General features: G+C 34.0%; 1 protein-coding gene across 7 annotated transcripts in view; it reads right to left on the reverse strand.

Annotated features, from left to right (window-relative positions):
• Positions 1-15,588, reverse strand: part of LOC106138977 (rho GTPase-activating protein 7) — a 269,079-nt gene that overhangs the window by 21,030 nt on the left and 232,461 nt on the right. For 6 of the 7 annotated variants that reach the window (XM_060949880.1, XM_060949882.1, XM_060949883.1 and 3 more), the window contains 5 exons: positions 13,820-13,933; positions 12,927-13,069; positions 3,304-3,453; positions 2,445-2,904; positions 1,845-1,987 (listed from right to left, as the gene is read on the reverse strand). In XM_060949880.1, coding sequence (XP_060805863.1) covers positions 1,845-1,987; positions 2,445-2,904; positions 3,304-3,453; positions 12,927-13,069; positions 13,820-13,933 — 1,010 coding nt within the window. The remainder of the gene's footprint in view (positions 1-1,844; positions 1,988-2,444; positions 2,905-3,303; positions 3,454-12,926; positions 13,070-13,819; positions 13,934-15,588) is intronic. The other variant, XM_060949881.1, reaches the window with a different exon arrangement.

The raw sequence follows: 15,588 nt of genomic DNA on the forward strand, positions 1-15,588 counted from the left end.
CTGAATCAAAAGTCCCGAGTTTGATCCCCGGTTAGAGATTATGATGATAAACGAAGTTTCATGGCTGTCTGGATCTTAGCTGTTTGTACACACGTCTATATCCCTTGCGGGGTAGACAGAGCCAACAGTCATGGAAAGACTGAATGGCCACGTTCAGCTATTTAGCTCAATGATAGAATTGAGATTTAAATAGTGACAGGTTACTAACCCATCGCCTAAAAAGAATCCCAAGTTTGTAAGCCTGTTAGCTGTTTGTATATACTTTTAATTGCTTACTATGATCCAATGTTTAAGATTCTCCTGCAAAATTAGTTGATGTTACAACTTGACATACACAGCTCAGTATTCTAGTCATAGGAACACCTCAGGCTTAGCTATCCGGTATTATTAAAGAGGTAAGGACGTTTAACGCCAGAGAGGTGATGATTGATAAATCAATTTAAAAAATTTAATAATTATTATTCTTGAATATTTACAGAGTTTCACACTTTGAATTGTATTTAGATTTTTTTGTATTTCTTGAGAATAAAAATTATATATAGATTTAGATTTTCGATCTTAGAGTATCAACTTAATTTACATACATACATATGGTCACGTCTATATCCCTTGCGGGGTAGACAGAGCCAACAGTCTTGAAAAGACTGAATGGCCACGTTCAGCTATTTGGCTTAATGATAGAACCGAGATTCAAATAGTGACAGGTTGCTAGCCCATCGCCTAAAAGAGAATTCCTAAGTTTATAAGCCTATCCCTTAGTCGCCTTTTACGACATCCATGGGAAAGAGATGGAGTGGTCCTATTCTTTTTTGTAATAGTGCCGGGAACCACACGGCACCAACTCCAACTTAATTTGAATATTAATTCAAACAACTGGCATAATGTGAGCGCTGCTTTCAGTTTATTCATATCGATGTTTGTGATGTACACGTGGAATTTATTATGAAAACTACAAGCTTTCGTTCCGAAGGATCCCGACGGGGAAAAAAGTTGAAAATTCTTAAACTAAGATTCTCGTAGTTGAATAGATATGGAGAAAAGTCTTACATACATACATACATACATAAAATCACGCCTCTTTCCCGGAGGGGTAGGCAGAGACTACCTCTTTCCACTTGCCACGATCTCTGCATACTTCTTTCGCTTCGTCCACATTCATAACTCTCTTCATACAAGCTCGGCGAAAAGTCTTATGTGGTTAAAAATGTGATGTAACTAGCGGCCATAGCTTTGGGCTAGATTGTAACAATCCTATAGACTACTTCCAGGACTAATAAAGGTGCCGTGTGGTTCCCGGCACCAATACAAAAAAGAATAGGGCGACTCCATCTTTTTCCCATGGATGTCGTTTAAGGGTAGGGTTTTTTAGGCGATGGGCTAGCAACCTGTCACTATTAGAATCTCAATTCTATCATTAAGCCAAATAGCTGAACGTCAGTCTTTTAAAAACTGTTTGACTGACTGACTGGTTCTGTCTACCCCACAAGGGATATAGACGTGACTATATGAATGTATGTATGAACAAAGTAATTTCAGTGCGAAATTTACCTTCTAACGTTACTTATTCATTCATTGACAAAAAATATATACATATTCACTCTAATAGCTAATTAAGGACGTCCTGGTAAAGGGTCAGGTCAAAAGTACCCGAAACCGCCGAGCTTGCATGAAGAGAGTTATGAATGTGGATGAAGCGAAGATAGTATGCAGAAATCGTGGCAAGTGGAAAGAGGTAGTCTCTGCCAACCCCTCCGGGAAAGAGGCGTGATTTTATGTATGTATGTATAAGTAATTAAGTAATTTTTGATGCAAAAACACAAGGGGGTTGGAGATTTTAAACTCACTTCTGTCCATCCTTCCCCAGATTCAGCGAGCTGGTCCTGATAGCCTGCCGCCGGTGCACCGTGTGGCCTGGAGACTTCTGCACCTCCCGGAGAACTTCAGGATCCGGCTTCAGTTCCACGGGAGAAGGTGGCTCTACGTACACCTGCAGATATATATATTCATAGTTAAATATTGAAGCTTCTTCTTTGTTTTTTAATTTTAAGCCTTATTCATTAAGATATCTAGTGTAGTCTGTCATTTTTTTCTATTTTTACTTTTCATTATTGATGTCGTCTTTCCATTTTATTTGTGGCCTTGCTATTGAATCATGAGTCTTATCTAGAACTGCTTCTTCTTTATCAAAAATCACATCCCACGTGTCTATCTTTCATCATAATGGGCCTATGAGCTATTTTAGTGTGAGATGTTCTCAGCTAGGTAGCTATTCAATTTACATTCAGCACAGGTATGCTGAATGGATATGCGGATCGGATCACCAGTAATTGGAGCATTTAGTGTGTAAAGGTGTCGCTGTAATTCAGCCCAAAAGTTTAATTGTTAACGGAATCAATCTCTAGTGTGAATCGTTTTGCTAAAACAACAAAAAGTTCATTACATACCTCGGTATTATGATGAGTATTATGTTCCTTATAGTAATTATGCCTCCAACTGGCAGGCTGACACTCCGAGTCGCTTAGCGCACTAGTGTCTTCATTCTTCATCCCGCGATGAAATATCCTCTTCGCTCGCCCCAATTTAGACTTTGTGCTCTTATTGCTAGAGCTCATACTCCCATCTGATGCGTAACTTGAGCTATCATCTCCAAATGGTGGGTTCAACACGAAGGATTGCTCTAAAGGAGCTATAGGTGATGGTGGCATTATAGTCATTGGTGATGGAGGTTGTGTTCTGATAGCGGGGGCATGGAGAGGGGAACTGTTGAAGTCAGGGAATGGAAATGCTGTGGGTGTGGTTGGGGTCATATCAATATAGTTCAGGTCTGGATATCTGTCCGTTTGCGTGTCTAGAAAGTGGGGAGATGAGACTATGACTTCTGTACGGTTTTGCCGTTTTCTTCTTCTGAAATAAAATTAAAATATATATTAAAATAAATGACACTTATATCGTTGAATAGCGTATTTTTCCCTAGATTTGTTGAATCATCAACAGGTCATTTAATTGCATTATACAAATCCATAAATCACGAGAAAGTTCAACTATCAAATACGATATTAATTTTTCTTCATAGCAAGCCAATACTTGAGTGGTTAAAGTAAGTGACTCAAAAAGCTTGTGTTCTTAAAAATATAGATTTTAATTCCAGTGTTCGGCAATATTCACAGTTTCTTTATAAATTTTTTATCTGATGCTTTTACGGCGAGAGAAAAATATAATATCACTTTTAACCAATTTGTACCATAATCTAAGCTTGGTTGAGCGCTTCTGTTAATATGATGATAGATTTAATTCAATACTTGCCTAGTTTTAAGTGATTCGACCCGCCTAAGTAGAGCCTTAGCGCCGTCTCGGAGTCTTTCGGAGCCGGTTCTTCTAAACCTGGTGCCTGTATCCTCTTCATCTTCCTTGTCGCTTGGTAACTGAATTACTGGCTGGCCGGGTACTGTCAATCTGGAAAAAAAATATAAACGTTAATCTTTAGTTTCTTATACATTTTTTCTTTTGAGTCCATTAAGTGTCTGGAAGTTATCGCTATTAGATATACAATCACACCCTTTTGTAACTTTTGGATTTATAGTTTGTGGTATCATAATAAAATAATAATCATAAAATTCCGGTTAGAATTTAAAACTTTTCTACGCTCATGTTTTCAAACACCATATTTTATTTCGTCCACGCGATTTCTTTATCGTGGATACATTGAATGTAATGAATTGGTTTCTACGGCAAAAACCTGACTAACTTAAGAAGAAAGGACAAGTCCTAAGTCTTCAATTTTCCATGCGTTCAATGTTATTCTAGTTTCTTAACGCTTTTATTTTTTCCCAAAGGTCAACCCTACAACTTTTACCATAACCCTACAAGTTTTATTACATCAAGATTGCATTTGCTGGACAGTTCATGTCATTTCTTGTTAACTTAGTTCCGAGGGTCGACACTTTGAGTTTGTTAGTTCGGATTCACTTCATATGACTAACTTTTGTAGACCCTTAGGTCGATATTCTTGGGTGTCCAATAAAGGATAGTGAAGGAAAGAAAAATAAAACAAGAAAAGAATAAGATTTTTTGAAAACTGTAATCGAAATTGTTTATAATTTTTCTCAAACAAATCCATTTCTAGGCAAAGGTATCTTAAATTTAAAGTATGCACAATGCATTTGAAACGGAGATTATAATTTAAGGTATTATTATATTACGAAAGATCATCTAAATAAAATTGCAATACAATTCGATGATATGACGGTTTGTTGACTTGCCGCTCTTTTACCTGTGACATCAGCAAACACACCGTTCATCTCTTTTACCTAATTTATTAACTTCCTATTTTTTCTAACCTCAGTACTGTTTACAAAAAAACCATGGATTTGTAATTAAGCCCCTATAAACGGCCTTTTAATGGCTTTTGCAGATTTGCTTTACAACAGAGTTGTTCGTAACGACTTGGTCCGTTTGTTTGCTGAATACGGGAATTAATTTGATGACAAACACAGGTTGGCTTAGCAGGAGTAAACAACAGAAGGGTATTTTGTTGTTTACTTGTAAAGTCAACAACGTCATTAAAATATTCAGAGTAGGAAATTTAATAAGAATTAAATCAGAACCTTAAAACCGTATAACGATGACAATTGAAAAAAAAAATGTATATAGTTTTTTTTTTTAATATAATATGTACAATGTTAATTTATTATGTTATGTAATAAAAAGAAAAGGACCACACCAACTCTTTCCCATGGATGTCCTAAAAGGCGACTAAGGGATAGGCTTACAAACTTGGGATTCTTTTTTAGGATGGGTTAGCAACCTGTCACTATTTGAATCTCAATTCTATCATTAAGCTAAACAGCTGCACATGGCCATTCAGTCTTTTCAAGACTGTTGGCTCTGATTACCCCGCAAGAGATATAGACGTGACCATATAATATGTATGTCTGTATTATATTATAATAAATAAAGCATATTTATTAAAGTTGAACTTCTGGCCATATATTTTACTTTACAACTTCTATATCACATGTCCTATAGTTGCGATAATCCCACAGGGAGGAAGCACTTTAAGGGGTATTTGGAGGTATTCATAGTTAATGGCAAGTGTTGACGATTACTGAGAACAGGGAATCGGAGGAGTTACCCTTAAATTTGTGGTCGTTGAATGTATAATTAATCGCTTGTGTTATGGAATAGATAATGAAGTTACATTTGATATAGATACGACAGATGTCAATTTAGGTAATTTGTGGACTGAGATTACTAAAGAAATGTATCTTTTGGGAAAATAATAATATTTCGTCTTTTCTGTGAAATATGTAGGCCTATAGAGAAAACGACTAAAGTAAGTCGTCGAAATTTTGCAAACATTTTTCAGTAGTTTTAGTAGGTATGAAATATTTATGTGACGTATTAGCAAAAGGTCAGGTCGACAGTATTAAAATGATGTTCCTGCATAAAGAGATTTATGAACAGGGACGATGCGAAAAAACTATACAGGGATCGTGGCAAGTTCTTTCTACGCTTCTTGGAAAGTGATGTGATTTGATGTATAGACTAGCTGTGCCCGTGACTTCGTACGAGTGGAATAGTTATTTTGGGCATCATTGAAGCCCTCAAGGAGGAATAATTTTCCCCGTTCTTTTTTTCACATTTTCCATTATTTCTTCGCTCCTAATAGTTGCAATGTGATGATAAATAGCCTAAAGCCTTCCTAGATAAATGGTCTATTAAACACAAAAAAGATTTTTCAATTTGAACCAAAAGTTCTTGAAATTAGCGCGTACAAACAAACAAACTCTTCAGCTTTATAATATTAATATAGATGTAATGGTCAAAGTCCCCAATAATCTGGAGATGGCAACAAAATAGAATCAACCATATAAAAACCGTCATAACTCAGCATTCCTTTGCAACTTAAAACGAGAAGAAGAAGCTAAAACAAAACTTAATAAATATAGAATTCTTTGAATCTCTTTCGACACGGGAAACCACTTTGTTCTCAAGTGCAATCTCTCAGCAAAACAAAGTCCACTGGAGAGTAGTGGCCCTCCCCGTCACTCCAGACTGCCCTTTCTCAACCGCCTTTGTGATGGAAAGTATTTGCTCAATGCACGTGTTTCTGCTATTTCAGAAGAAACGGTAATCTTTAAAAGTCTATTTCAGTTTGGTTCAATATTTAAAGTCTAAAGTATGTACATATGTATACATAGTGATTATAATTTCAAAACAAAGAAATATTAGCGATGGAAACAACGTGTGCGTTAAAATTACTATTTATTTTTTTATTATACAACACAAAATTTATAAGAAAAAAATCGTTTCTTCATTAGTCAACGCGTATAACTAATTTCATTCTGAGCTGTTGTTATTTAAACTTGGGTCCACTAAAAAGGTGAAACTTTACTATTATAAAGTTTTGATTGCCTTAAGTAGGTAAATTGTCTTGCCTTGCGGTTTCTGACTTTTTAGAAAGAACCACTCCATATCTTTCCCATGGATGTCGTAAAAGACGATAAAGGGATAGGCTTATAAACTTGGAATTACTTTTGTAGGCGATGGGCTAGAAACCTGTCACTATTTGAATCTCAATTCCATCATAAAGCCATACAGCGTGGCGTCTAATGAGATGCCACGCTGTATGGCTACGCCAAAAGAATGCTTTTCAAGACTATTACCTCTATCTACCCCGCAACGGATACAGACGTGATTACATGTATGTATGTATGTAGTTAAAAAATGGTTTCAACTGGGATACTTTCTCTAAACTTTGGGCGATTTTGGCCCTGGTGAATATTGAACTGTCTATCCCGTACAATAGAAAGACTTGTTATATGTTAACTGACTCTCAAGATCAATTTAATGGCAATACGAACAGAGGGTTACTTAGTTAACCTAAGGATTAGTAGTTACCTAAAGTAACATCACTATTAGTGTAAAATTATTACCACTTAATAACTTGCTACTAAATAGTTTCCAACTATCCAGAATAGCAAATTAATATAACTTCTCGTAATATAGTTACATAGTTGAAGTATTCACAACTTGAACTTTATAGGCGATAAATGTCTTGTTATAATTTGAAGCGAATTCTGACATGAATTTGGTGAAATGTAAGTTTCAATTAATCTCAAAAACATCCTTGTGGAGTTTTACCGTGTAGTTTCCGGGACTTTAAAACAGGACCATTACATTTTTATCCCATGAATTTCGTAAAAGGCGACTAACAGTATAGGCACTTTCATCTAGTGTTATTATTATAATTAGACTCAGCTTAGACCTAGTTCATTAGGGTAAAACTGCTTATTCCCTTAATCGTCTTTTGTGAATTGTAAATCTTGTGAATTTCATTAAACAATGTCAACTATTGACATGATTTTATAATGACAAATCATTGATTGTTATTTATATATAATAGTTGGGATTCTACTTTTAGGCGATGGGCTAGCAACCTGCAAATTTGAATCTCAATTCTATCATTAAGCCAAACAGCTGAACGTGGCCTATCAGTCTTTTCAAGACTATTGCCTCTGTCTACCCCGCAAGATTATATGTATGTATGTTCTTTAAATTTAACGGTGTTCTCACAATTAAAAGTGACAGATCGAGCAGAGAAACTTATTACGCCGCAGACAAATTGAAGGCGTCATATCTCACACTTCGATCGCTAATCAAACTCCAATTGACCGAGAGCTCATTAAATATGACAGATTACTTTTCATGGGACTATGGCTCTCAATGGATGAAGCGAATGGTGTGACAGTTCATCATTGAGTGCTGTAAATTAAAGATGCTAGGTTGATTGATTTTAAAAAGAACAACTCCTTAGGATGAACATTTTCGATGACTGTAAAATTACCCGACAAACTGTGAGTCTACGACTTTTGGACATTTTCTACGGAAAGGATCGTAAAAAACAGAAAAATAATTCATATCAATTTATAGTAATAAGGTATCTATAATAGTGGAGTTGCCCGCTCTGTATTTCTAGTCGCACACTTAGTAATATAGTCGCACGGATAGATTTAAATATCCTACATGGATTAATCACAGCCCACTTTTTGTATGATTGTTTTGGATTTTTTTATCAATCAATATTTGTCTTTACTTTAGTTAATTTTTCGCTTACTCTAATTCATACCGCTCAAGTTATTATAACAGTATGTCATCGATATACATATATCAGTCGATCGATCAGTCGCGAATTGTTTTTTATTCGTTCGTTTTATTATTCCCCTTTATATATTATTATTATTATATTATTATATATTCCCGTTTATAAACCAATCCCTTAGTCGCCTTTTAATACATCCGTGGGGAAGAGATGGGAGTAGTCCTTTTATTTTTTCTTTTGGTGCCGGGAACCACACGGCCTTAAGAATGATCCAATGACCTTAAAAGACGAAATAAAAATAACGAGGTGTTAAAGCCATTAAAGACAATTTTTGTTTTATTTAACCACACGACAATGACACTATCGCTTCAAAAATCTAACACTAAATCAATGAAACAGTGCATTCATTTAACTCAACAAGAGCATTCAAATTGGGTGCGCAAGAGATTATCTCCAAATAAATAATGGTTTTCTGACAAGCTTTGTAGTTCTCTATCTGTGAGCATTGAGTGTTTAGGCAGTAAATTATATTGAGGCAGTTATCGTCTGTAAAGATCAGCTACAATTGTATGAGACTCCCCGTTATTTTGAGGGAAATTAGCGTGTTTCTCATTAAATGTTTATAATTTATTAAAATTATATTAATCAGTTTTGTTATATATATTATAAAAGTAAAGAAAATGCCGTACATATATGCAGTTTTGTTATAAATATTATAAAAGTTAAGAAAATGCCGTACATATTCCAGTTTTTGCTTATATTTTTTATTAAACTTATTTATGAAATTTGTATCTGTCAAATACTAATCTTTCATCATTGTTTAAAATTTTCGATCAACTTTTATTTAAAAATGTATTTAAATCACTTTTCAATTATCGTTTTAATAAAGATAAAAGACCATGGCATTGCATTATTATATAATAATACTGTAAGGAAAGAACAAGGTTGTACTTTATTTGATCGAAATTAATTATCAAAAAAAAAATTAAAAAAAAAAAAATTTACATTCCTTAGCAAAATTCACAAACAAGGTATATTTTCATATAAGTACTCGCACTTAAGCGATGTTTCTTTGGGATAAGCCTGTAACAGATAAATGAAAAAAATAATAAAATAAACAAAATAAAATTGTTATTGTTATCTTATCGTAGCCAAACTCTAATGCTACGGTTGTTTCGTTTGATCTACGTTGTGGATTGTGTAATCTGTGTCTGTAATGCCAAACTGTGTTTTGATTTATAGTAAATGAGCTGTCCAATTATCGGTTTGTTTGTCTGTTTGCGCCAACATATGACACCGTAGGCATCAATCAATATACATACAGTATGTATGAGTATTCGTGAGTTCCAGCGATAGATAAAACCAGATAATAAATGAACTAAAGTTGTGTTTTAAAGAAAAAATAAATTCCCCTAGGAGATGTGAACAAATATACCTACATACATATAATCACGTCTATATTCCTTGCGGGGTAGACAAAGTCAACAGTCTTAAAAGACTGACAGGCCATGTTAAGCTGTTTGGTTTATGATAGAATTGAGATGAATAGAATGAATCAATCAATATTATTTTGAAAGACTATTTCTCCATTCAACCGTCTTCTCTCACACAAGTGATGTCTTTATCTCTTACGGGGTAGATGGAGCCAGTAGCTGTGATACTCCAAAGTTTTATTAAACTAGACAGCTTATTGAAGGAAATTAGTTATAACTTAATTGATTTTACTAATTGATGATGATGTTGAATGCATCAGATAGCATTTATACTAATTATTAGCATATAGTATTAGTAGCTCGCATTTTAAGGTTGCCTTGAGCGTAACTTAATGTAGTGACTACAGCAGCTGTTGTTACTAATAACTGTATGATTGGAAAGTCTAACCTTTTTGTTTAGCGCAGAAAAACATTAAACAACGAGTACCTTAAAACGCATACACTTTGAAACACTGGAAGAAATCCCGATTGGGATAAGTCCGCCATTGTACATATTTTTTCTTCAATTCCAAGAACTGTATGATTTTTTTATGCAATACACAGTTTACAAATAAACAAATACACTAACGACACAGATACCTTAAGCCGCCAGTCTCCAATTGCTTAAGATATAATTTATCAAGCATTTCATAAGACATAAGAAAATAAAGGGCCATCTTTCACCGATAAGAGGCTGTTTATCAACGCGCAGCCCAGGAGCCTTGGGCAATGCCTCGTTATCCAAAATATCTCCATCTCATATCGGATTGACAACAGTAAGGGCTTACAATGTGTATAATCAACCCATTTGTTCTACTTGCATTGGTACTTGGCCCTTCACCTATCACGTTTCCATCGGGTTGCCAAACCGTTGTAATGATAGGCTATTAGCTGGGGCGTGGCCGCGGTGTGAGCGGGCAGTTATAAGCGGTAGTGGTTATTCATAAAAGAACAATTGCTAATTGAGTGGCTTTAAGGACTGTAACTTACTCTATTTAAAGCAATGAAGTATTTCATTTAATTTTAATAAGATTGAATTTATCCTTGAAGGGAAGCAGTAGGTACATGTTATATAATTCTTTAGTAAGGTCCCACCTCGAATATCTAATTGAAATTTGGGGTAGTGCAAATAAGACAAATATGAATTTGATCCAGAGGTCCCAAAATAAGGTAATAAAAACACTATTTAATTTTAACTATTTAATGAATACTGTAACTCTTTATAAAAAAACTTTTCAATTTAAATCAACTATATAAATATAAAATGTGCATTCTTGTAAAAAAAATTCTTGAGAAGAAAATTCAAACAAAAATAACTTTTACGATAAATAAATATAAACACCATTTAAGAAATACAAATAAAATAAAATTACCCACACCTAGAACTAAATATGGAAAGAGTGATATATTATATGAAGGAGCAAAAATGTTTAATGACTTACCTAAGGACTTAAAAAACATAAAATCTTTGACTTTGTTTAAAGGAAGACTTAAAAATTATATCTACACCAAAATTTTGTAAATTACTTAACTTTTTCGAAAACTACATTGTTTATTTGCGTCAATATTTTTACGAATTATTTATAAATTAGTTTTAGACTCATTGTAAGTGAATTATTGTATTCTTTATGAGTCAATAAATATCTATAAACCGAGGTAGTAGCCAATCGTCTGTAAGCTGGAGACTGAAGCTTGACAACATAAAAGCAAGTTTTTCTTATGTTTTAAGGTATTAATTCATAGATAACATATCATATTGAATCATAATAAAAGTTTATAAGGAAGGTAATCATAAAATCAATCAACAAAATCATATTTACCAAATTTAGATTTAAGAAAAACAAATGTTAATAAATGAAATTCGTCTGATCATTGTACATCTGCTGGCAGACAGCAATTTTGTTTAGCACATAAATATGCTGTGATAAAATGCAGTACAACTTTCTAGCAAACAAAAATTCTGAATCTCAAATTTCATCGCGAACGTTTACAAAGTTTGTGAACGAATTAACAGTTTGTCCGCTGTCACTGACACGCCACCCAAACTTTTCATACATTGCGTCAGTCCCAATAACCTAGTTGAGGGTTTTAGAGCAGAAACTAAATTAATTGTTATGTGAAATTGACGGGATAATAGCTGAATCCAGATTAGGTAAATATTCACACGCATTCATCATGATAAGATAGGTATACCAGCGTATTGTTGGAGGAATAAAAGAGAATGGAATTCTATGAGAAAACGGTCTATTGTTAGCGGTCGTAGTTATTATCTGTGTACCTGTTTAAATGAAAAGCATTCATGCCTTGATAAGTCTACTGGAATGTAAATGGAATTGATTTAAATCAAAACGCTGTCTATGTTTATAATGTTATTGAACGCACCTTAATCAAATCGGGTCGTCCTGGCGAAAGATCGTGTAAAGAATACTCGAGTAACAAGCTTAAATGAACAGCGAAAGAAGTATTCAGAGATCGTTGTAAGATACAGTCTCTGCCTACCTCTCCGGGAAAGAGAAGCGATTTTATATACGTACTTTTAAGTCGAACAATGGTAGAATAAATGTTTATCAAAGCTTGGAAAAATTCTATCAATTTTATTATATGATAAGACGAAAACATAAATATAAATAAATGTAATATTCTTAAAAATATTAGGTAGGTATGTCATGGGTCTTGTTACCTGAACTAAATAAATTCAAAAACATAAAAATAATGAAAAATACTAATTTTGAGATCATATGAAATTACCCACGATTTAGTGGATACGAAATAATGGCAACAAAACCACAAAAGCTAAATTTCTGCTCCACAACAGCGTAAATAAATTATTGCTCTACTGCATTCCACTTTTTAATTAGGGAAATGGCCATTACTCGGACAAGCAAATTGGAGGAAACAATACAATTTCATTAAACGTATAAAAGTTTCACTTCAACTTCCTTGAAACGAGCTTCTTTGTTGTAATATTAATGGAGTTTATTAATTATTTTTGATTATTCATTAAATTTAGAATAATTTTGCATTAATTTCGATTCATTGCACTGGCCGTAGACAGAATGGGAGATAAGTGATTAGATTAATGGCGAAACTTCTCTATAACGTTGCTCGAGTTTTCAAATTCCGATACAATATAAAAGCAATGTCAGTCAATATCGCCCAGACGCGGTAAGCAGGGCCAGTCCGAGTGGCTTTTTCAAGATTAAGATTCTTATCTTATTTATTACCATCTACTTCTCTTTCTGGTACCAAAGCTTTAATAAAATCTGTAACTCAGCTGCTCCTTAGTTTCAATAATTTCTAATCTGATTTACAAATCTTCTTCTATTGGTTTCATAATTTCAAACAATACTCACAAGTCTGGCTCGACATCTGTATAGTGTCCGTCAGCATCGACTAGCCCCACTCTGATGGTAGGCAGAGAATCATCTTCATCGTCTTCCACTTCCCCCCGCGCCTCACGAGCTTCTTTTTCTGCTAACGCTTTTGCTGCGATCATCTGTTCAAGAAAAAGTTTAAGTGTTACTTACTTTGTTTCTCAATTCTGTCAGTATAGTTCAGTAAAAGATGATCATCAGGAATCACTGAAGAAGCCACATGAAACGGTTTTGAAAAGAAATTCATTTGTCACCCTCGTTCCACACTCTCTTGGTCTAGCTAGAAGTATGTCTGTGTCAGCTACAGATGAAATATTTCCAGTATGGAGCCCCACGCTCTTTGTATAAAATACTGCGAACAAACTCCAAGCTTTATTAAATAACTTTATTTACACAGGCGCATTTAAGCTGGCTTTCAGGAAACAATTCGTCAAATACAATGATTTATTTTTAGAAGGTAAGTGACCTTGTGTAATTTTATAAAAATACGCTATTGAAAGTTGAACAAAGCTCGGATTACTTTCAGGTGAAATTAAACTGAAAGAAGCCATGATAATAAATAAGAACGTCAGGTCTGTCCTCCGCAACCTTTGCTGGGACACTATTGCTCATTTAGTTTCCTGATTCTACCAAAAAGTAATGTCAATAACTAGGACAAGAGTCATTGGAACATCTCTGTAGATTTTGGATCTATAAAACATACTTCTATATTGGATATATTAGACGCTTAATCCACTAAGAGAGCATTCACCTCATTAACGTATAACGTATTTCGTAACGGTTAAGAATGTAAGTCTCGTCAGCATCATTTTAAGTCTCATCAGCATCATCGTGCGTCATATCTCTATCTATCTCTCTCTCACACAATTTACCTGCAGCCTCCTCTGTGCCTGCGGCGTGATCTCCACGACCCTGGACCATCTTCTGGACTTCCTCTCGTACTGCCATTTGTCGCTCAACGCGCACTGATCGTCGTCAGAGTCGTTCTGGGGACAAAAATACTCTTATTTAATTTGTATTGTTAAAGTAAGGATATTTAAGGAAACATACTTATACGTACATAAAATCACGCCTTTTTCTAAGGAAACATTGAAAAATATCAGAGCATCTCTTTGAAAACGACCCTAGACTAGGTTAATCAGATTACTAGTGTCTATAAAAATGTGTAAAGCAAAATATGTAAGCAGTTTTTGTTTCAAATATATTTACTATGGCAAGAAACAAAAAGTGACATGTTTTACTTTTTGTTGTGAAATGGAAAAGAAAAATTCATTAGGAATAATTATTTCAATTTTGTATTTCATTCATCCCTCAGGCGCACGTTGACCGAAAATAACGAAGTGTAATTCAACTTGTACGATGACTCAATAAAACTTGAACAATATCGATAATTTTACTCGTTATTTAACAATCGTAGCTTTAACTAGTTGAAATTAATTATAAAATCCCCTAACTAGTTCATTGATTGGCTGAATAAGCGTTAATCGGATTACCTTCTTTGTCCCCAAACCAAGTGCCAGCGAACAATGGGAGGAATTCGGCTTAATTATACAGCCTATCTACATTGAGATAAAATGTACAAGCGTACTAGAGAAGGCATTCATCAAATTTAAATCTTGGGTTTACTGAAGCGTTCGAAAACGTGCGATTTTCAAAATGCATTGCTGAATAATTATTATTTTTATTTGGCTTTTGATTGACGTGCCCTATGTCTCGTACTTACATCTTCACTTCTTGAGAGGAGCTCAAAGGAGAACATGGTCAAAGGCCAAGGTCAAAGGCCTTTGACCATGTCTTTGGATTGGGTAGTTCAGATATTCATATGAAGTGACCTCCGCAACTTTAACAGGCGAACCTAACCCGAACTGGATCATGGTTTAATATTTAATTGATATCGCCAAAAAAGGACTGTCTTCAATAAAATAAATGTCTTGATGGACCCGCAAGTAGACGATATTTTTAAAGTGTACTTATTTAAATTTTCGGTAAACGTTCGCTTTAATTTAATTAATGACCACATTTTACCAACTTATTTAAATAGTTAAAAATATTTAAAATAAAAGTAATAATAATAAATTTTATATATAGCATAAATAATGTTATGCGCGGTGACAGTTCTGTGTGTTCCTAGTTTTAATCAATGGTAGAATTCGTTCCCATCTAAAACCACAAAGAAAGCTATAATTGGTCTCGGTAAGTGATTTAGTTCGACAAAACGACGTTTGATTAATTAAATTTTTCTGTAAATAGTCTTAATTTTAATATTAATGATGAAGAAACAAAAACGAAATTTTCAAGGCTTTTTTTTTCTTTGTACACAAATTAGGTAGCTATTACTAAACAAAAAGAATTTATTATAAAATACTGAAAACTAGTAAATTGAACTTTCCAATGTTTTTTGCTGTTACGTAGGCAACTGACATTTTTCATAAAGTTATACCTATTTCATCAAGAGTGATGCCTAGGATAAATTTAGGATTCATCTTTTGGTTTTTTCCAGGATGAATGTCCTTCTCCAGACTTAATTTTTTATTTTTTATATACAATTAATAATGCATATAATATATAACATTTCAAGAAGATTAATTCAGTTGATAACCCATGCAGAGGTAACGAATAAATAATAAAAAAATTAATATAT

The sequence above is a fragment of the Amyelois transitella genome, chromosome 20 (assembly GCF_032362555.1).
Source record: "Amyelois transitella isolate CPQ chromosome 20, ilAmyTran1.1, whole genome shotgun sequence".
Taxonomy (NCBI): domain Eukaryota; kingdom Metazoa; phylum Arthropoda; class Insecta; order Lepidoptera; family Pyralidae; genus Amyelois; species Amyelois transitella.